Source organism: Leucoraja erinacea, chromosome 12 (genome assembly GCF_028641065.1).
Source record: "Leucoraja erinacea ecotype New England chromosome 12, Leri_hhj_1, whole genome shotgun sequence".
Lineage (NCBI taxonomy): Eukaryota > Metazoa > Chordata > Chondrichthyes > Rajiformes > Rajidae > Leucoraja > Leucoraja erinaceus.
The window spans coordinates 17307312-17329828 of NC_073388.1; the positions used below are offsets into that span (position 1 = coordinate 17307312).

Here is a 22517-nt window from a genome sequence, read left to right on the forward strand (position 1 = left end):
TTGTCAGTGAAAATGCAGAGGGGAGGAGAAGGTGCAGATCAGGTTTACATGGAAAATAGGTGCAGGAGTAGGCCATTCGGCCCTTCAAGCCATTCAATGTGATCATGGCTGATCATCCAAAATCAGTACCCCGTTCCTGCTTTTCCCCCCCCCATATCCCTCAATTCCGTTGCCCTAAGAACTAAATCTAACTTTCTCTTGAAACCATCCAGTGAATTGGCCTCCACTGCCTTCTGTGGCAGCTAATTCCACAGATTTACAACTCTCTGGGTGAAAATGTTTTTCATCATCTCAGTCCCAAATTGGCCTACCCCTTATTCTTAAACCATGACCCCCTGGTTCTGGACACCCCCAACATGAGGAACATTTTTCCTGCATCTACCCTGTCCAATCCCTTAAGAATTTTATATGTTTCCATAAGATCCTCTCATTAACGGGCCTTTCAGAGTGGCAGGCAGTGACTAGTGGGCTACCGCAAAGCTCTGTGCTGGGACCGCATCTATTTACAATATATATTAATGATTTAGATGAAGGGATTAAAAGCAACATTAGCAAATTTGCAGATGACACAAAGCAGGGTGGCAGTGTGAGCTGTGAGGAGGATGCTATGAGGATGCAGGTGACTTGGACAGGTTGGGTGACAATAGACAATAAGTGAAGGAGTAGGCCATTCGGCCCTTAGAGCCAGCACCGCCATTCAATGTGATCATGGCTGATCGTCCAGAATCAGTACCCCGTTCCAGCCTTCTCCCCATATTCCCTGACTCTGCTATCTTTAAGAGCCCTATCTAGCTCTCTTGAAAGTATCCAGAGAACCGGCCACCACCGCCCTCTGAGGCAGAGAATTCCACAGACTCACAACTCTCTGTGAGAAAAAGTGTTTCCTCGTCTCCGTTCTAAATGGCTTACCCCTTATTCTTAAACTGTGGCACCTGGTTCTGGACTCCCCCAACATCGGGAACATGTCTAGCATGTCCAAACCCTTAACAATCTTATATGTTTCAATAAGATTCCCTCTTATCCTTCTAAACTCCAGAGTGTACAAGCCCAGCCATTCTTTCAGCATATGACAGTCCCGCCATCCCGGGAATTAACCTTGTAAAACTACGCTGCACTCCCTCAATGGCAAGAATGTCCTTCGGCAAATTAGGGGATCAAAACTGCACACAATACTCCAGGTGTGGTCTCACTAGGGCTCTGTACAACTGCAGGACCTCTTTGCTCCTATACTCAACTCCTCTTGTTATAAAGGCCAACATGCTATTCGCTTTCTTCACTGCCTGCTGTACCTGCATGCTTATTTTCATAGACTGATGAACAAGGACCCCCAGATCCTGTTGTACTTCCCCTTTTCCCAACTTGACGCCATTTAGATAGTAATCTGCTTTCCTTTTTTTATACCAAAGTGGATAACCTCACATTTATCCACATTAAACTTCATCTGCCATGCATCTGCCCACTCCCCCAACCTGTCCAAGTCACCCTGCATTCTCATAGCATCCTCCTCACAGTTCTCACTGCCACCTAGCTTTGTGTCATCTGCAAATTTGCTAATGTTACTTTGAATCCCTTCATCCAAATCATTGATGTATATTATAAATGGCTGCGGTCCCAGCACCGAGCCTTGCAGTACCCCACTAGTCACTGCTTGCCATTCTGAAAGGGACCCGTTAATCCCTTCTCTTTGTTTCCTGTCTGCCAACCAATTTTCTATCCATGTCAGCACTCTACCCCCAATAACATGTGCCCTAATTTTGCCCACTAATCTCCTATGTGGGTCCTTATCAAATGTTTTCTGAAAGTCCAGGTACACTACATCCACTGGCTCTCCCTTGTCCATTTTCCTAGTTACATCCTCCAAAAATTCCAGAAGATTAGTCAAGCATGATTTCCCCTTTGTAAATCCATGCAGACTCGGACCGATCCTGTTACTGCTATGCAAATGTGCGGCTGTTTCATCTTTTATAATTGACTCCAGCATCTTCCCCATCACCGATGTCAAACTAACTGGTCTATTATTCCCTGTTTTCTCTCTCCCGCCTTTCTTAAAAAGTGGGATAACATTAGCTACCCTCCAATCCACAGGAACTGATTTTGAGTCTATAGAACATTGGAAAATTATCACCAATGCATCCACGATTTTTAGAGCCACTTCCTTAAGTACCCTGGGATGCAGACCAGCAGGCCCTGGGGATTTATCAGCCTTCAGTCCCATCAGTCTACCTAACACCATTTCCTGCCCAATGTGGATTTCCTTATGTTCCTCCGTCACCGCAGATCCTCTGGCCACTACTATATCAGGAAGATTGTTTGTGTCTTCCTTAGTGAAGACGGATCCAAAGTAACTGTTCAACTCATCTGCCATTTCCTTGTTCCCCATAATAAATTCACCTTTTTCGGTCTTCAAGGGTCCAACTTTGGTCTAAACTAATTCTTTCCTCTTCACATACCTAAAGAAGCTTTTACTATCCTCCTTTATATTCTTGGCTAGCTTACCTTCGTACCTCATCTTTTCTCCCGTATTGTCTTTTTAGTTATCTTCTGTTGCTCTTTAAACATTACCCAATCGTCTTGCTTCCCGCTCATTTTTGCTACGTTGTACTTCATCTCTTTTATTTTTATACTGTCCCTGATGTCCCTTGTCAGCCACGGTCTCCCCTTGGAATCTTTCTTCCTCCTAGGAATGAACTGATCCTGCACCTTCTGTATTATTCCTCGAAATACCTGCTATTGTTGTTCCACAGTCATCCCTGCTAGTGTATCTTTCCAGTCAACTTTGGCCAACTCCTCCTTCATGGCCCCATAGTCCCCTTTATTGAACTGTAACACTGACACCATCGATCTACTCTTCTCCCTCTCCAATTGTAGATTAAACCTGACCATATTATGGTCACTACCTCCTAATGGCTCCTTAACCTCAAGTTCCTTTATCAAATCCAGTTCATTACATAACACTAAATCCAGAATTGCCTTCTCCCTGGTAGGCTCCAATACAAGCTGCTCTAAGAATCCATCACGAAGGCACTCTACAAAGTGCCTTTCTTGAGGTCCAGTACCAATGTGATTTTCCCAGTCTACCTGCATGTTAAAATCTCCGATAACAATCACAGCATTACCTTTGCTATGTGACAATTTTAACTCCTGATTCATCTAGCACCCTATGTCCAGGCTACTGTTTGAGGGCCTGTAGATAAGTCCCATTAGGGTATTTTTATCCTTACAATTCCTTAGTTCTATCCATACTGACTCCACATCTCCTGTTTCAATGTCACCCCTTGCAAGGGACTGAATTTAATTCCTCACCAACAGAGCTACCCCACCCCCTCTGCCCAGCTGTCTGTCTTTTCGATAGGAGGTATACCCTTGAATATTCAGTTCCCAGCCCTGGCCCTCTTGCAGCCATGTCTCTGTAATTCCCACATCATACTTGCCAATTGCTAACTCGTCCACTTTATTTCTTATACATCGCACATTCATATACAACACTTTGACCTCGGTATTCACGTCCCCCCTCGCGCCGCTCGCAATTGGCCCTGAGCTTACTCTTTTATCCCTTCTCGAGCTTTCCTTCCCATTAATTTGAGAATCTTTTGTAATTTTTTCAGTACTCACTTCCCCTTCAACTCCATCTTTATACTCCCAATTTGTCAATCCCTCCCCCCCACTATTTAGTTTAAACCCACACGTGTAGCCCTAGCAAACCTGCCTGCCAGAATGTCAGTCCCCCTCCAGTTAAGGTGTAACCCGTCCCTTTTGTACAGGTCATCCCTACCCCAGAAGAGATCCCAGTGGTCTATAAATCTCAATTCTTGCTCCCTGCACCAGCCCCTCAGCCACACATTCAGATGCCCTATCTCCCTGTTCCTGTCCTCACTAGCACGAGATACTGGAAGCAATCCAGAGATAACCACCCTAGAAGCCTTGCTTTTCAGTCTTCTTCTTAACTCTCTGAACTCACTTTGGAGAACCTCGTTCCTCTTCTTCCCGATGTTGTTTGTGCCTACGTGCACAACTACTGCTGGCTGTTCACCTTCTCTCTCGAGGATGTTCTGAATTCGGCTCGTGACATCCTGAACCCTGACACCAGGAAGGCAACAGACCATCCTCGCGTCTCGTCTGCCGCCACTGAATCTCCTGTCTGCTCCTCGGATAATGAGGTCACCCACCACTATGGCTCTGCCCAACGTTGGTCTTGCTAGTCGAGTCCCATCTCTAGGATTGGAGCCACCGACGTGTCCGCCACTCGGACTGGAAACATTATCTCCCCTGACAGTTCCCAAGAGGGCGTACCTGTTTGCATTAGGCACAGCCACCTGGGTTTCCTGCACTCCACTGTTACCACCCTTTCTCTCAGTCACACGCCTTCGTTCTTCCCGTATTCTCAGCGTGACAACCTCACTGCAGGTCCTGTCCAGGCAACTCTCGTTTTCCCGGATGGCCCTGATGTCATCCAGCCGCTTCTCCAGTGCCCCAACACGGTCCTTTAGGAGCTGAAGCTGGACGTACTTTCCACAGTTGTAGCAGCCAGAGGCTGCATCCGTGTCCCTGGGCTCCCACATTCTGCAAGCATCCACCATCTCATCTGTCCTGTCATGTTTTCACAGCGTCCCGTCTTCACAAGCTTTTCGCGTAGCCTCCTTTCCTCGTCCTCGCCGAAGACTCTCAAGCCAAATACTCACACTTTACTCACAATGCCGCTCGCTGAGAGCAGCCTTGCTTATATTGACTGATAAATTGCCTAATTTACCAATTTACAAACCAAATTCCTCAGTTTTAAACTGTTTTTCCCCTGTGACTTACTCACCTTTCCCACGGGTTTCAGCCAATAAACTCTTCTCCCTGCTTCTCTTTGATAGCTGCTTGTCCAAGATCCACATAAGCACTGGGCAGATGCATGGCAGATGCAGTTTAGTGTGGATAAATGTGAGGTTCATCAGTCACTGAAAGTAAGCATGCAGGTGCAGCAGGCGGTGAAGAAAGCGAGTGGCATGTTGGCCTTCATAACAAGAGTAGTTGAGTATAGGAGTAAAGAGGTCCTTCTACAGATGTACAGGGCTCTAGTGGGACCACACCTGGAGTATTGTGTGCCGTTTTCGTCTCCAAATTTGAAGAAGGACATTCTTGCTATTGAAGGAGTGCAGCGTAGATTCACATGGTTAATTCCCGGGATTCCGGGACTGTCTTATGTCGATAGAATGGAGCAGCTGGGCTTGTACACTCTGGAATTTAGAAGGATGCGGGGATCTCATTGAACCATATAAGATTATTAAAGGTTTGGATACGCTAGAGGCAGGAAACGTGTTTCTGATGTTGGGGGAGTCCAGAACCAGGGGCCACAGTTTAAGAATAAGGGGTAAGTAATTTACAACAGAGATGAGGAAATACTCTTTCACACAGAGAGTTGTGAGTCTGTGGAATTCTCTGCCTTGGAGGGCGGATGAGGTCGATTCTCTGGATACTTTGAAGAGAGAGGTAGATAGGGATCTTAAAGATAGTGGAGTCGGGGGATATGGGGAGAAGGCAGGAACGTGGTACTGATTGTGGATGATCAGCCATGATCACATTGAATGGCTGCTCGAAGGGCCGAATGGCCTACTCCTGCACCTATCGTCTATCCTAAATTCCAGTGAATACAATCCCAGTCGACATTCTTTCATCATTGTCCTATCAGGGACATATGACAATAAACTCACTTGGACGATGTCAGTCCCGCCATTCGGGAACTAACCTGGTGAACCTACACTGCAATTTCTCAATAGCAAGAATTTATCAGGACGCTGCCTGGATTAGAAGGTATTAGCTATGATAGATTGCACACACTTGGATTATTTTCATCGGAGTATCAGTCTGAAGGATAACCTGATAAAAAAAAAAAATCTAAAATTATGGGAGGCATCTTTAGGGTAGACAGTCAGAACCACCTTCCCAGGTTAGAAATGTCAAAGAATAGAGGGATGGCTTTAGGACGTTCCAGGACAAGGGGTCACAGCTTAAGGATAAAGGGGAAATCCTTTAAAACCGAGATGAGAAGAACTTTTTTCACGCAGAGAGTGGTGAGTCTCTGGAACTCTCTGCCACAGAGGGTAGTTGAGGCCGGTTCATTGGCTAAAAAGGAAGATTGTGACATGTGGGAGGCTTTTAAATAGGCATATAAATATGCAGGGAATGGATGGATGTAGATCACTGAGAATATTAATTTAACAGCATCTTGTTCGACACAGTTATTGTATTGTATTGTATTCAAATTTATTGTCATTGTCTCAATTTGAGACAACGAAATGAATTGTTCGGCATGGACTTGTAGGGCCGAGATGGCCTGTTTCCGTGCTGTAATTGTTATATGGTTATATGGTTATATTGTGGGCTGAAGGGTCAGTTCCTGTGCTTGACTGTTCTGTTTCCTTTTATTCTTAAACAGGGTACATTTTTAAAAGGCACTGGTTGTTTAAATTAGTTCAGTAATCCCGTTTCCCTCTTTAAAAACGTTCATATGTGTTCTGTTAGCTCAGTGCGTACATTATTGGATCCAATACAAATTAAAAAAAAATTTTTTTTTTTAATTTAATTTTTATTAGAAGTACGGTAAATTACAATAATACACAACACATATGTCTTAATACATTTTTTGTACCGCTTCATTTTTTGAGCTTTAAGAAAAAGATAGAAGTAAAGAAAGTAAAGAAAGTGCGCAAGAGTCGTGAAGGTGCAGGAGAATGTTGAGAAAAGAAAGCCCCTTAGAAAAGGAGTTAGAGAAGGAAGTAAAGAAAGAAAATAGACCCTAGAAAAGAAAGAAAAAGAAAGGAGAAACAATCGCTCTATTATAACATTAAACTCCGCAGAAAGGATGACTACCAACCAAGTCTGTCTTTGTTGTTTTGCCCCCCCGTTGCCAGATCCTGGCACCTTTTATTTATTTATTTATTTGTTTATTTTTTATATATTACTATTGCACCTTATGCTTGTAATAGTTCCAAAAACGTAGACCACGTCTTTTGGAAGTGGTCTGGTCTGCCTGCTAAGAGGAATCTCATCTCTTCCAATACAAATTTCTTATGGTCCACAAACAGGCACATGCCCTCCCAGTATTTGCCGATTTCAGAACATGATCCAATTTTCAGGCTAGTAATGAAGAGGAGTTTTATATTGTAAACCCATTTAAGGACCCTGTGAATGTTAAAGATCCAAAATAGCTAAATCTTCAGGTTTTGTTTCACTAGGGAAATGAATAAACGACAAACTGAAGAACAGGCAGCCAAAACCTTTGAGAAAGCATTGAAGCTGGAGCAGGAATTTGGAGAATTCTTCACAGGTTGGTGTATTCCCTACAATATTATATATTTTGTTATCACTTGAAAGATTTAACAATCATTTTAATATATAGTTGAGTGGTAGGAAAACATACGAAAGGTGTGAGAAATTTAAACCAAATCCAAATTTCCACTTTACATTTTGGGTGAAACAGGAATCAAGCAAAGAGAAATGTTATCTGTAACTTGGAATTAATGGACCTCTTTTGCTGTAGAATGGATGGGGTATAAAGGGAGATCTACTTCCGTTCATCTTGCCAAAAATCAATGTAGCATCATCAACATTATTATGGTTGTCAAAAATTGCAGCGGGATCTCGATCTGTTAGGCAGGTGAGCTGAGGAATAGTTGATGAAATTTAGGTGTGAAGTATTGCATTTTGGGAAATCCAACATGGGCAGGACATACACAGTGAATGGTAGCGCTCTGGGGGGTGTTGTAGAGCAGAGAGATCTAGGAGTACAGGTACATAGTTTCTTAAATGTGGCGTCGTAGGTAGATAGGGTGGTCAAAAACATCTTTGGCACTTTGGCCTTCATCAGAGTATTGAGTATAGAAGTTGGGGGGGGTCATGTTGTGTAAGATGTTGGCGAGGCCACATTTAGAGTATTGTGTTCAGTTTTGGGCACCATGGAAATATGTTACAGGAAATATGTTTTCAAGCTGGAATAGGTGCAAAGAAGATGATGGCTCTAGGATTCAAGGGCATGAGCTATAACGAGAGGTTGAACAGGCTAGGACTCTATTCCTTGGGAGCACCACAGTAGGGTGATCTATTGAAGTGTACAAAATCATGAGCTATACAGCATCTCTGGCCCAGGGGAATCGAGAACCAAAGAACATAGGTTTAAGATGAGAGGTGAAAAATGTAATAGGAACCCGAGGAGTAACCTTTTTTACACAAAAGGTGATGAATATATGGAATGAGCTACTGGAGGAGGTAGTTGAGGCAGATACTATCGCAGCATTTAAGAACATTTAGTTACATGGATATGATAGGTTTAAGGCAATGGGTTCTTAACCTTTTTGGCCCCACGACCCCATCAGATATTCTTGGTCAGAACCGTGACCTGCGAAACAAAAATTGAAATAAAACCAGCCCGATTTATTAAAACATGTCTGCCAATGCTCAGTCAATGGGATGGCTGAACTTGCTTCGCAGCCAGCAGGCGATCAAAACGAGGAGGAATGCTCGACAGGCAGCACCTCATGTCAGTGTTGATCACAAACCTATTGCGTGCCTTCGTTTTCAGAGTTACCATGGTTGAGAATCCAGCCTCACAGCGATAGGTTGAGGGGGACTGGGCCAATAGGGTCAGAGCCCTCTTCGAAAGATCAGGACAGTCCTTCACTTTCAACCAAAATGTGGCAAGATCTTGTTCCATGAAATCACTCTTGGATCTGCGCATCTTCACTAATTCAGTAAAATTCAACCTTCACAGCCACGTCAGTATTGCTGATAGCACCGTCTTCAACGGAAAAGTGTTGGACGATCCACTCATCACGAGAGCGGTCGTCCAGTCCGGGGAAGTAACATTCGATGGCTTCGCTAACTGCCAGAAGGTGGGTTGTGATCTCCTCGTGGAAGTGGCATTCAGCATCTGGCGTAGCATCCAGGAGAGTAGTCATCTGAGGGAAGATAGTCATGTCACCATCCTGGACTCTTCTCTGGTAAAGATCTTCCCAGGAATCTTCCTCCTAAATGCTGCCACTTTGTCACGAGCCGTGTGTAGCATTGGGAGGTTTCCTTGAAGTGACAGTTTCAAGGAATTCACCTCGGCGAAAAAGTCAGCCAAGTAGCAACCTTCATCACGAACAGTTCATCCTGCATCTTTGCATGAAGCTGATTCTCCTTCTCGGTACACCCTCTCTCCAAGAGCCGCGCTATTTCCTCTCGAAGTTGAATCACACAATTGATAACTTTATCATGCGAAAGCCATTACACCTGTGTGGAATATCAGAACAGTGAAATCAGTGCCCATTTCTTCACACATCGCTCTGAAGATTCTTGAGTTTGTTGCGCTCCCTCGGATGTGGTTCACAATCTTCACCACATCTGAAAGCACTTCTGGAAGATCAGGAGGGAGAGTCTTCATTGCTAAAGCATGGCAATGTATCATGCAGTGGGTAAAGGAGACATGGGGAGTGACATCCTTCACGAAAGCTTTGAGGCCATATCTGCTTCCGACCATGGAAGGTGCCCCATCTGGACACACCCCGACAAGTCGTTCCCAGTTAAGCTCATGTTTGATGAGGGCGATCAGCATTCTGAACACATCTTCTACCCGAGTGGTAGTGGCCAATGGCTCCGAGAACAGGTACTCCTCCTTCATGGCTTCTCTGTCGAGGTAACGAACGTAGACTAGCAGTTGGGAGCATGAGGCAAGATCTGTTGACTCGTCCAGTTGCAGTGAACACACTGGACTGCTCTTCACAGCGCTCACTACTTGCAGCAGAATATCATTACTCATAATCGAGATTCGACTTTTGACTGTGTCATCCGAAAGGGATATCTACCTGAACTTGTATGACTGCTGTTCCCCCAGAACCAACTTAGCTGCTTTGAGAAGGCATGGCTTGATAAGCTCTTCACCGATGGTGTGAAGTTTCTTAGTCCGTGCGATTTGATAAGCAATCCGGTATGAAACCTCCAGCGCTGCTTCATTATGACCAGCGCAGTGACCTGTCGAATCGATGCGGGAACCCTTGAGTGCGGCTTTTTGTTTATCCATGCCCTTCCCCGCCCTGTCGCTGTGACGACTCCAAATGGATCTTCAGTTTGCTGGGCTTCAGGCACTCGTGGCTCAAAACCTTGGCATTGATAACACATTGCGGCTTGACCATGAATTTGTGAACAATGCTTGTGAAGCCGAACTTGAGAAATGCTTCACTATACGTTCGCTTCTTGGCAGACACGGTTCGTGTGCATATACGTACACACATACGCAAAGAAAATACTGTGTGGTATGTACCTTTGTTAGGTTCCTAAAAATGGGCTCAACAAATTGATATGTTATTTATAACCCCCCTCATGACCCCCGGAAAAACTACAAACGACCCCCATGGGGATCACGACCCCCAGGTTAAGAACCGCTGGTTTAGGGCCTGTTTCCACACTGTATTAATCTAACAAATATAGTAGTAGGCTTCACAATCCATTAAGAATATTGAGGTAATAGAGGAGATATATACCTGAATAACTTTGGTTGTCAGTTTTGAGCTCAGAGGTTACACAAAGCAGCAGCGGGACAATTTAAAAAGGAGCCAACATGTTGGTTGTCAACACATTGTGGTCCAAAGGACCTTTTCCTGTGCTGCACTATTCTATGAAATATTAAAACTTGGGAAAATTGAATTGTTTCTATTATAGAGGATAACAAGTAAGTTTATGTTGTTTAAAATTAGGAAGGAACGACACAAACTAGACAGGAACAATTTTTGTCATGCTTGAATGATCAAGAGCAATGGTGCATAGATTTAACGTTGAATTGAATTAAGTTAAGACTTTACAAGTTGTCAAGATTTAGGGTAGAGGGCAGTTGAAATAAAACTAAGGCTACTATCGCTGTGGAAGAATAAATACCAAAGTGTCTTTTCTGACTGAATGGCCGATTTCAGTTTAATTTTTGCCTGGCATTTCTATTGTTCATCGTTTCATTTAATTCTGTTTCTTGGTTCAGTTGAGTTGTTCGATCATTCCTGATACTTCCTGTCTGCATACATTTGTATTTCCCCCACCCCCTGTATCCTGTTCATACATTTCTTGCTGTTTATTTTTGCAGCCAACATTTTTGCTGACATTAGTATTTTACATTTTATACAGTTGTACTTTTTGTTTTCCACAGCTATTGTACAGGGAGATTCATTAGAGGAGATATACAACAAAATTAAGCAGGTCATTGAAGAACAGTCTGGTCCCTACATCTGGATTCCTTCATCTGAAAAACTCTAAGCATGCCCTAATGTTTAGAGAGAAGATGTTGTGGGGGAAAAGTACCCCCTTTTAAGATATGTTGCATATCAAGTTTTATCTTTCTCATTATGTTATTATGAATCCTCACCGTCGCTGTGGCTGTTTCCATACTGCATGGTTTTATGGAATTCCATCAACGACATGGAAATGCACACCTGAGTATTTTAAAGAACATCTTCAGGAAAGGGGACCAGGATTGCATTGACTTTGTATGTTTGTATTACCTGAAGATCAGCTACGAAAGTTTCATATGAACTAAGTAGTGGTTTTAAGGAACCAGTGTTCACAGGGTTATCAGTACAAATCCTTAAAAATGATCTTTCTGAAATTTCCTAATGGAGATGGGTTTGAAAGGAGAAAAGAAAACCACTCTACTCCTCGGTGATAACATATAGCAGTGCTTTTAAAGACACACATTGTATACAATTCCTCATCCTGGAGGAGGAGGAAGAGAATGAAAACTAGAATTTAAATCATTGTGGTACTTTAGATGAAAATATAAAGTGATAATTTTCAACATATTAAATTGCACATTGTTTTACACATCAAACCATGGTTGTCTGCATGGACATGTTACTTTTTTTTTGCTGTTTTTTAAAAAAGTGATTTGAGTAAAAGCTGACCGATGATAAAGAAAATGTAAGTTGCTCTGACTGCTGTTCTCAAATGGCTTTGTACGAATGAAATAGTGGAAATGTATTGTGTCTTTGTCCGAAATGCCCTTTTGTAAAATCAATTGGATTTAATTTGAATTTGTGGTCGTGAGGAAATCTACTATATCATTACCCAACAAAAAATAACTACAAATCTGATCTAACTTTTCTGTCAATACATAATGTAAGTACTTAGATCTTTTAATGTATTTATATACAATTGTTGCACAAAGTAAGGGAACCAAGATAAATCATCTGCTTTGAGGTTCTCCCAAATAAAAGTAGAATGACCTAATAGAAACTCTGTGTAAACAACTGAGCCAGTTGTTTTACCTAAAAAGCATGAAGGACAGATAGTTTGGCTTTGTCAAAGGTAGTTTTAGATTTTTTTGGGAACTGGTATCTAAATTGGGCAGACCGAGTGCATTCTTTTTAAAGCACTCTGCCTATTTTTACTCAGAGTTTTGGTATTTTATTGGGGGTGGGATGTAAGCAGGGGACAAATAACAAGGTTATTAGAAATGATATTGATGTTTGAAATGCAAGGTGTAATTTTTGAAATATGTGCCAATCCCTTGAATAAGGTGCATCTTTGGGTAGGGCAATCATTTTAAATAGAAAAGCAAGTATGAGAGTTCAGAGAGCTCTGGCTGTCACACCTCCCCTTGCAATAGGTTAGTTAGTTTATCCATCTTTGGAGCATATGACTGACACCTATCTATCACTGACATTGGTTTTAAATTTAAACACATTATCATTTTGCAATCCATAAGATATCAACCTTGCATGTAAACTCAATTATTTATACATTTCTAGTGTAAATAAAACTGAAACTTTGATCAACAAAGTAATCATTAGATATCCCCAGAAGATGACTGTGTTAACACGAAAGTGCAGTTATTCCAGGCCATTTATGTGGACTACTGTTTTATGTTCAACTGTTGTTACCTATAATGTAAAATTTATTTTCTAATGGTAATTGCAACAGTTCACACAGCAACAAATGGATAGATAGATAGAAAGCATTGCTAAATTGACAGAGATGAAGCCTTGGTGGCTTCTATTTTATTTCGTCCAACTTTATATAATGACAGGCTTAGACCAATGTGCAGTAAATAATTCATAGTTTTGGGCAGAAAGGGAGATCAAGTGCCTATGTTGTAACACAGAAGGACATTCTGCATTGGATTCATTTCCCCTCTTCCCTGTGCCACAGGAATAGTTTTCAAATGTTCCACTTTTGTGGTAGGGTTTTGCTTCCTTCCAGATCTGCAAATAACAGGCTATGAAGTTTTATTTTTAATTAAACATTTTTAATTCTCAGGGGTTTCAGTGAAGTAACTTTGATAATTGGCCTAAACCATGTTCATTAGACTGGGGCTTGTATGCCTGTCTAACTAGGCAGCGTTATTGTATATAGTAATAGGAATGACATAAGACTGGAATGTTGACTTGCATGCAGTGGAAGGATACTTACCATTATACAGCAGGTGGACGCCTATCCAATTTCCTATTTTTCTGATAGGGTGAATATTTCACTTCCCTCACAAAATGTCCGAAGTATATCAGCAACTAAGCAGTATCATTTAAATAGATTACTATTTTGGTCTATTACCCCTAGATTTCTACACTGTTATATTCACATTTTCACAGTTGACAATTACCGTACACAATATTATTAAGTGATTAGCAATTGTCAATTGGGCAAAATTAAAGATGCTCTTAGTAAAATTAACAAATATACTTAAGACCAATGTGGCAGACCTCAGAGAAGTGTTATGCAATTTGTCAAATGGAAACATCCAAAAGGTTTAATGTTGCAATGTGAGTTCTGAATTTAGAACTTTTGTTTTACATTGAGAGAAAGTTGATTTAAAATAAGCTCATTAGTCGTTTTTTATTGGACTTCCTTTGATTTTGCTTAGTTATCCCAATTCATTTTTTAATTTTTAATTTTGATATCTGCATTGTCATTTTATTTTTAAATAATTGTGGCCTATGTTCATTTATGAAGAACATGTTTAAAAATTATTTTGCCACATTAAAACAATTAAATGTTTCATTTCACTAGTTGTCCTCAGTGCCATAAGACCCACATTATCATTTTTCTGCATATTACAAGCCAGGCTGTGGAAGTTCCTGTGGTGACTTCTATTTGGCAAGACATTTTGATCTACAAATTGTCTACAATGTAATAGTTACTGAAGTTAGTGGTATTTGCCTCTTCTGCTCCTTTAATATCCAAATGTTAATTCTACAGTCGGGTTTGTTATGCGAAAACTAAGTCCTTGATGTTGCACTGTGTTTAAGGTCCTTTAAATTACTTTATCCATTGTTTTAAAAAGTGAGATAGTATGATTTCCAAGGTAAAATGTGCTGTGTACCTGCTGTGCTGTTCCAGTTGATTATTGTGCAGTTATATGTATTTGAAATCAGCCTGCACAACGTAGTCCAAGGTGGCAATTGTGATTTTAGGTGGGGAATACTTAAAAAAAAGTTTAAAGTTTAAAAAATGTAAGTTTAAATCTGAACTTTAGTATAATTAGAGGGCTAACCATCTGCAATTTATTTTTCTTATTCACTATTTGCAGTACATGGTATCAGGTTGAAAGAAAAATTCTGGCCTTTAAAACAAGATATCTTTTTCAGTTAGTATTTCCAATTCTGCCCAATTTCATAACAAAATGAATATACGACAAACTGAGACAAAAATGTTTTCTATCTGAAGTTATGAAGCTGGACATCTTTTATGTGCACCATACAGTAAAGTACAAGCTGCAGAATATTTTAGTAGGTTTGAAACGGCATTCAGAATGGGTGCTAAATTGTTTTAACTGATGTTTACGCATGATTGCAATTTTTATTTTTAAATGGAGAATCTTTATCATTTATCAAGACCTACTTACTACATTGGCGAATTACAAATAAACAATTTCCATAGTCTGTAGCTATTAGAAAGATACTAGAGATTTCATCCCTGCTCTATAGTTTTTGCCAGCTAACAATGTGTTACAATTGCTACAAAGGGCTAAATTCTGCATTATCAATGCATTGTCAGAGAAGGAGAATTTGAAAAAATGTAGCCATTTGAACTCTTAACGGTGAAATACTTAGGAATATTAATCTGATGTTTGCACTTTGTCACTAAATAACAATTATCTTCTGCTATGCTCCGTGTGCAGAAATGATGTAATTTAAGGTTGGAATTGGGAGGAAATATTGCACAGGGAATGTTACTAGTATAATCTAGGCATAATAAATTCACATGGGCATAAAGTGAGCAGGCAAACTTGGTCAAGGCTATCATGCTACTGGGAAAAGCACTGAATATAATGTGCAGGTGAGATCAATGAATCACCAAGAGTATGAACGTACTATGTGGGCAAACAGCATTTATTAGTAACAACTCTTCTTCGTAACTGTGATGTATTACTTACCTTTAGTCCCTGATGTAATGAAAATTCACGTGGTATCCAGGTGGAATCACATCTTTAGCTTTATTGGAATATGAACAGAAAAAATAATACTCAAATGGATTAGTGTGTTACACATGCATATTTTTGAAAGTGTTGATTGATCTGCAGGAGCCTTCCCTGCTGATCATTCAATACACATACTCTTGATCTGACTGGCAATCTGAAGCACAGCTCAATTAAATTTGTTGGTGTAGGATCATTTCACTGATGTTCATTTTATGCCCTGCAAAATAAAAGCTGCCCAAATGAAAACTGCAGCTTTGGGTTTCTGTCCCTTGGGTCATAAATGTTGTATATTCTGTTTAAGAAAACATAGCTGTTGTTGGGGATTTTCAGTAGTAAATAGTAATGAAGCCATTCTTTCTCTCAGCTCTGCAGTTATATGCGAATGGTTGGAAAGTTTTTTTACAAAAAAAATCTCCAATTTGGAATTGGTTCTGCAATCCAGGAATTACAATGAGAAGTCTCCTGGCTACAACCGTAGAAGAGTTTTTATAAACCCTTTAATGCATAACAATCCCTGATTACATGTGTGAAATAACTTTAGGGTTCCAAATATTGGAATAATGGCAAATTGAAAGGAATACTGTTTTATTCTAGATTATTTAAAAATAATATAGGCTATAAAAATAAAACCTGTTTACTTTAATTAAAATCAAATTAAATTGTGGTTGTCTCTAATTTCAAAGCCACCCCAAAGATTACTGAATCAAGTTTTACCTGTTATTATTTACACAAATAGGTTTGTTCTTTCCTTATTGCTGTCCAACCTACCTAAATCACAATCAATCATGCAGAATAACCAGTAACCTCCATCAGCAGTCGTGCTCAGTCCCTTACCTTTTTGTTGCTGCCAATGTATTTGTTAGTGTCACATGGACATTCATTCCAAATTCATTGTCTGAATCTGTTTCAATTTTGTGAATTATGAACGTATGGATATTACTATTTCTGTTTCCTCTTGGTATATAAAGCCAAAAACATTTTGACTGAATGACAAACTCACTCATCGACAAAAATATTGGTAGGAAGTTCCGCAATGCAGAAATGAGAACATGTTTTTTAAAAAGGTAAAATGTCATTCATCCACATTGAGTTGCTTGATTGGATACATTGGACAAGGTCAAGACTGGTTTGTAATAACTTCCCATGATTAAACGGCCTCATGCGAAATAGCAGAGGTTCAGGTTGGGCCAATGCAACATTTGTAAGGTATCTGTGTGTCATCAGAAATTAGTATATTTGACAGAGAAATCTGGAAAAAGAAACAACACAATCTATATAACGTGTGTCGATCAATGACTTCCCATACAGCCATTTTGACCACCTATCTCATATCAGTGAAATTTAAATGCATTTATATAATGCCTTTAACTTAAAAGCCCCAACGCTTATAGGGGTGTTAGCAGATATCCAACACTGTGTAGGAGCGGCAAGTGATGTAGAGGATCCAACACAGGTACTGACACCCCCACATAATAGGAGCTGCCTCAAACAGGCAGGCAGCACCGTCAAAGATACACACCACCTTGGGCCATGCTCTCAATTCGCTCCAACCATCGGGAAGATGGTACAGGAGCCTGAAAACCATGAACACAAGATTCAATAATAGCATCTTCCCAACAAGCATCAAACTGTTTAACACCACACAACACTGACCTCAGCAACTATGGAGTTCTATGGACTGTGTCTCTGGTTGTACTATAGAATTCGGCTTTCTTGCACTAGCAGTACGGTTATTAATTGATTGCTTTTATTTCTTATATTTATTTATGTGTATTGTGTTTATAGGCCTATTAAGCTGCTGCAAGTAAGAATTTCATTGTTCCATTGTCAGTAGATATAACAATTAAATACTCTCAACTTTTTTTACACATGCCGAAAATGCTCAGCTTTATACATTTACTCATCAGACTTCATTCCTTGACCATCTCTACAGGTGCTATCAAACTTTTTGCAGATAAGTTAAATAACAAAAAATAAATCGGTGTTTGCAATCCTGTGGCTATCTAGTCCCAAAGGTTGGACATGAACTACCTCATGGCTGGGTTTATTTTGCATATAATTGAACTAAATTCTGTGTTGCAGAAAGAAAAACTCAGCATTATCCAGAAAGGCGTTCCACCATTTCATACCAACTTGGCCATTTTGCATTGTAACTTTCATCCATGGTCAAACTGGGTTATCCTTTGAGAAAGCATTTCAAAAACCATCTTAGCCATATTTTCCTAAACTACTGACCATATTAAATCTCAGTGTGCCATTATACTCATTACACTATACAACCTACAGTGAACAGCACAAAACACTGTTGGTATGCCTGTACCAACAATTACTTTACAGATGTAAGATCGGCCTTCCTGAGAGTGAATCCACAGAAAACCCCAGTCTGCATCATCAGGACCTGTGCGGCCCAACGCATAAAAATTCACAGACATTTTTAACCTTTCGCTACCACATTCCGAGGTCCCAACCTGCTTTAAGAAGACCACCATCATCCCAGTGCCACAGAAAAGCAGACTAGTGTGCCTAAATAACCACCATCCAGTGGCTCTGACATCCAGCATGATGAAGTACTTTGAGACACTAGTGATGATGCATATTAACTCATGATACTCATGAGTTAATGACAGCCTTAATCCAATGCAGTTTGCTTACCATCAACAACACAGCAGACGCCCTAGAACACCTAGATAACAAGAACAAGAATGTCAGACTCCTATTTATCAACTACAGTTCCTCCATAATGTTTGGGACAAAGACCCATCATTTATTTATTTGCCTCTGTACTCCACAATTTGAGATCTATAATAGAAAAAAATCACGTGGTTAAAGTGCACATTGTCAGATTTTATTAAAGGCCACTTTTATACATTTTGGTTTCATCATGTAGAAATTACAGCTGTGTTTATACATAATCCCCCCATTTCAGGGCACCATAATGTTTGGGACACATGGCTTCACGGGTGTTTGTAATTACTCAGGTGTGTTTAATTGCCTCCTTAATGCAAGTATAAGAGAGCTCTCAGCACCTAGCCTTTCCTCCAATCTTTCCATCACCCTTGGAAACTTGTATTGCTGTTTATCAACACGAGGACCAAAGTTGTGCCAATGAAGTGAAAGAAGCCATTATGAGACTGAGAAACAAGAATAAAACTTTTAGAGACATCAACCAAACCTTCGGCTTACCAAAATCAATTGTTTGGAACATCATTAAGAAGAAAGAGCACCAGTCAGCTTATTAATCGCAAAGGGACTGGCAGGCCAAGGAAGACACCCACAGCTGATGACAGAAGAATTCTCTCTACAATAAAGAAAAATCCCCAAACACCTGTCTGACAAATCGGAAACACTCTTCAGGAGTCAGATGTGGATTTGTCAATGGCCACTGTCCGCAGATGACTTCATGAACAGAAATACAGAGGCTACACTGCAAGATGTAAACCAATGGTTAGCCACAAAAATAGGATGGCCAGGTTAGTTTGCCAATAAAAGAGCAACCACAGTTCTGGAAAAAGGCCTTGTGGACTATTGAGACGAACATTAACATACCTGAATGATGGCAAGAGCAAAGTATGGAGGAGAGAAGGAACTGCCCACGATCCAAAACATACCACCTCATCTGTGAAGCACGGTGGTGGGGGTGTTATGGCCTGGGCATGTATAGCTGCTGAAGGAACTGGCTCACTTATCTTCATTGATGATACATCTGCTGATGGTTGTAGCATAATGAATTCTGAAGTGTATAGACACATCCTATTTGCTCAAATTCAAACAAATGCCTCAAAACTCATTGGCTGGCGGTTCATTCTACAGCTAGACAATGATCCCAAACATACTGCTAAAGCAACAAAGGAGTTTTTCAAGAGTGGCCAAGTCAATCACTCAATCTGAACCTAATTGAGCATGCCTTTTATAAGCTGAAGAGAAAACTGAAGGAGACTAGCCCCCAAAACAAGCATAAGTTAAAGATGGCTGCAATACAGGCCTGACAGAGCATCACTAGAGAAGCCACCCAGGAACTGGTGATGTCCATGAATCGCAGACTTCAGGCAATCATTGCATACAAAGGATATGCAACAAAATACTAAACATGACTACTTTCATTTACATTACATTGCTGTGTCCCAAACATTATGGTGCCCTGAAAATGTGTGTGTGGGGGGGGGGGGGGGGGGGGGGGGGGGGGGGGGGGGGGGGTATGTATAAACACTGCTGTAATTTCTACATGGTGAAACCAAAATGTGCAAAAATGGCCTTTATTAAAATCTGACAATGCACTTTAACCGCATGTGATTTTTTTCTATTACAAATCTCAAATTGTGGAGTACAGAGGTAAATAAATAAATGATGGGCCTTTATCCCAAACATTATGGAGGGCACTGTTATAACTCTGCCTTCAACCCCATAATTTCATCCAAACATCTCCAAACTCCTATACCTTAGGGCACTGTCCTCCACTACTGATTCCTCAACTTTCCAATTCACAGTCTAGAATCCCAGAAGATAGGTGACACCACCTCATCCACAATAATTCCCCACACTGGTGCCCTGTAAGGAGGCGTTCTCAGTCCTCTACCATACTCCCTATACACTCATGACTGTGTGACCAAATTTGGCTCTAATTTCATCTACAAGTTTACAGATGATACCACTGGTGAGTTGATGGGTTGAATCACAACAAATGATAAGGTAAACAACTTAGTGCCATGGTGTCAGGGCATTAACATCTCCCTCAGTAAGACGAATGAGCTAATTCACAACTTCAGGAAGCATGCTGGAGTACATACCAAAGTCAGCATTAATAGTGCAGAAATAGAAAAAGTTGAGAGCTTTAAGTTTTTTGGTACCAACGATCTGATGTGAACTAGCCATACTGAATTGAGACAAGAAACATCTCTTTTTCCTCGGGAGACAGGAAATTTGGCATGACTCTTACAAAATGTCTAAGATGCACCAGAGAATGCAATCTGTGTGCTTAGGGTCATTGTCCTGTTGGAAGGTGAACCTCTGCCCCAGTCCGAGGTCCAGAATGCTCTGGAGCAAGTTTTCATCAAGGATCTCTCTGCACTTTGCTCCATTCATCTTTCCCTCAATCCTAACTAGTCTCCCAGTTCTTGCCACTGAAAAACATCCCACAGCATGATGCTGCCACCACCATGCTTCATTGTAGGTATGGTATTGGCCAGGTGATGAGCGGTGCCTGGTTTCCTGCAGACGTGACACCTGGCATTCAGGCAAGTCTTGGTTTCATTCAATCTTTCATTCAATCCATTCAATCTTGGTTTCATCAGACCAGAGAATCTTGTTTCCCATGCCTTTTGGCAAACTCCAAGCGGGCTGTCATGTGCCTTCCGTCAGGCCACTCTACCATAAAGGCCTGATTGGTGGAGTGCTGCAGATATAGTTGTCCTTCTGGAAGGTTCTCCCATCTCCACAGAGGAACTCTGTAGCTCTGTAAGAGTGACAATCGGGTCTTGGTCACCTCCCTGACCAAGGCCCTTCTCCCCGGATTGCTCAGTTTGGCTGGGCAGCCCGCTTTATGTAGAGTCCTGGTGGTTCCAAAGTTCTTCCATTTAATAATGACGGAGGCCACTGTGCTCTTCGGGACCTGCAATGCTGCAGAAATTGTTCTATACCCTTCCCCAGATCTGTTTCTCGACACAATCCTGTTTCGGAGGTCTAAGGACAATTCCTTCGTCTTCATGGCTTGGTTTTTGCTCTGACATGCAATGTCAACCGTGGGACCTTAAATAGACAGGTGTGTGCCTTTCCAAATCATGTCCAATCAATTTAATGTACGACTGGTGGACTCCAATCAAGTTGTAGAAACGTCTCAAGGATAATCAATGGAAACAGGATGAACCGAAGCACAATTTTGAGTGTCATAGCAAAGGGTCTGAATACTAATGTAAATGTGATATTTCCATTATTTATTTTTAATTATTTTGCAAAAAATTTTAAACACCTGTTTTCACTTCTTCATTCTGGAGTATTGTGTGTAGATAATTAAAAAAATGAATTTAATCCATTTTAAAATAAGGTTGTAACGTAACAGAATGTGGAAAAAGTGAAGGGGTCTGAATACTTTCTGAATGCATGTATCTCTGCCCGAGACGGCAAGAAATTGCGGAAAGTTGTGGATGTAGTCCAGTCTATCACATAAACCAGAATTCCCACCATTGATGCCATCTATACTTCACACTGTCCCGGGGAAGCAGCCAACATAATCAAAGATTTTTCTCACCTCAGCCATTCCTTCTTTTCCCTGCTCCCATCAGACAGAACATACAAAAGCTTGAAAGTGCGCACCAGCAGACTTTTCCCCCTCTTATCAGGTATCTGAATGGCTATATCCTTCAATATAGAGAAACAACTAACTGCAGATGCTGGTTTACAAAAAAACCCCACAAAGTGCTGGAGTAACTTTTGGGTAGAGTCCAATTCTCCTCTGCCACTGCAGACATTGGACTTTGTCTCTGGAACTGTTGCGCTGTAATGCTGATATTCTGCACACTTTCTTTCCCTTCGCTCTACCTATTGTACTGTATTTAGAAACATAGGTGCAGGAGTAGGCCATTCGGCCCTTCGGCCTTTCAAGCCAGCACTGCCATTCAATATGATCATGGCTGATCATCTAAAATCAGTACCCTGTTCCTGCTTTTTCCTCATATCCCCTGATTCCTTTAGCCCTAAGAGCTAAATCTAACTCTCTTGAAAACATCCAGTGAATTAACCTCCACTGCCTTCTGTCACAGAAGTTCTGTGGCAAAGAATTCCACAGATTATTCTTAAACTGTGACCCCTGGTTCTGGACTCCCCCAACATTGGGAACATTTCTTCTGCATCTAGCCTGTCCAATCCTTTAAGAATTTTATAATATCCCATCTCATCCTTATAAATTCCAGTGAATACAAGCCCAGTCGACCCATTCTTTCGTCATATGTCAGTCCCAACCTCGTGAACCTACGCTGCACCCTCAATAGCAATAATATATTTCCTCAAATTAAGAGACTAAAATTGCACACAATGCTCCAAGTGCAGTCTCACTAAGGCCCTGCACAACTGCAGTGGGACCTCCTTGCTCGTAAACTAAAATTCTCTTGCA

At 41.0% G+C, this 22517-nt stretch overlaps 1 protein-coding gene across 9 annotated transcripts in view; it reads left to right on the forward strand.

Moving 5' to 3' along the window:
* Positions 1 to 15926, forward strand: part of dlg3 (discs, large homolog 3 (Drosophila)) — a 389240-nt gene extending 373314 nt beyond the window's left edge. For all 9 annotated transcript variants that reach the window (XM_055643654.1, XM_055643656.1, XM_055643657.1 and 6 more), the window contains 2 exons: positions 7218 to 7309; positions 11153 to 15926. In XM_055643654.1, coding sequence (XP_055499629.1) covers positions 7218 to 7309; positions 11153 to 11259 — 199 coding nt within the window. In that variant the 3' untranslated portion in view covers positions 11260 to 15926. The remainder of the gene's footprint in view (positions 1 to 7217; positions 7310 to 11152) is intronic.
* Positions 15927 to 22517: the final 6591 nt, after the last annotated feature.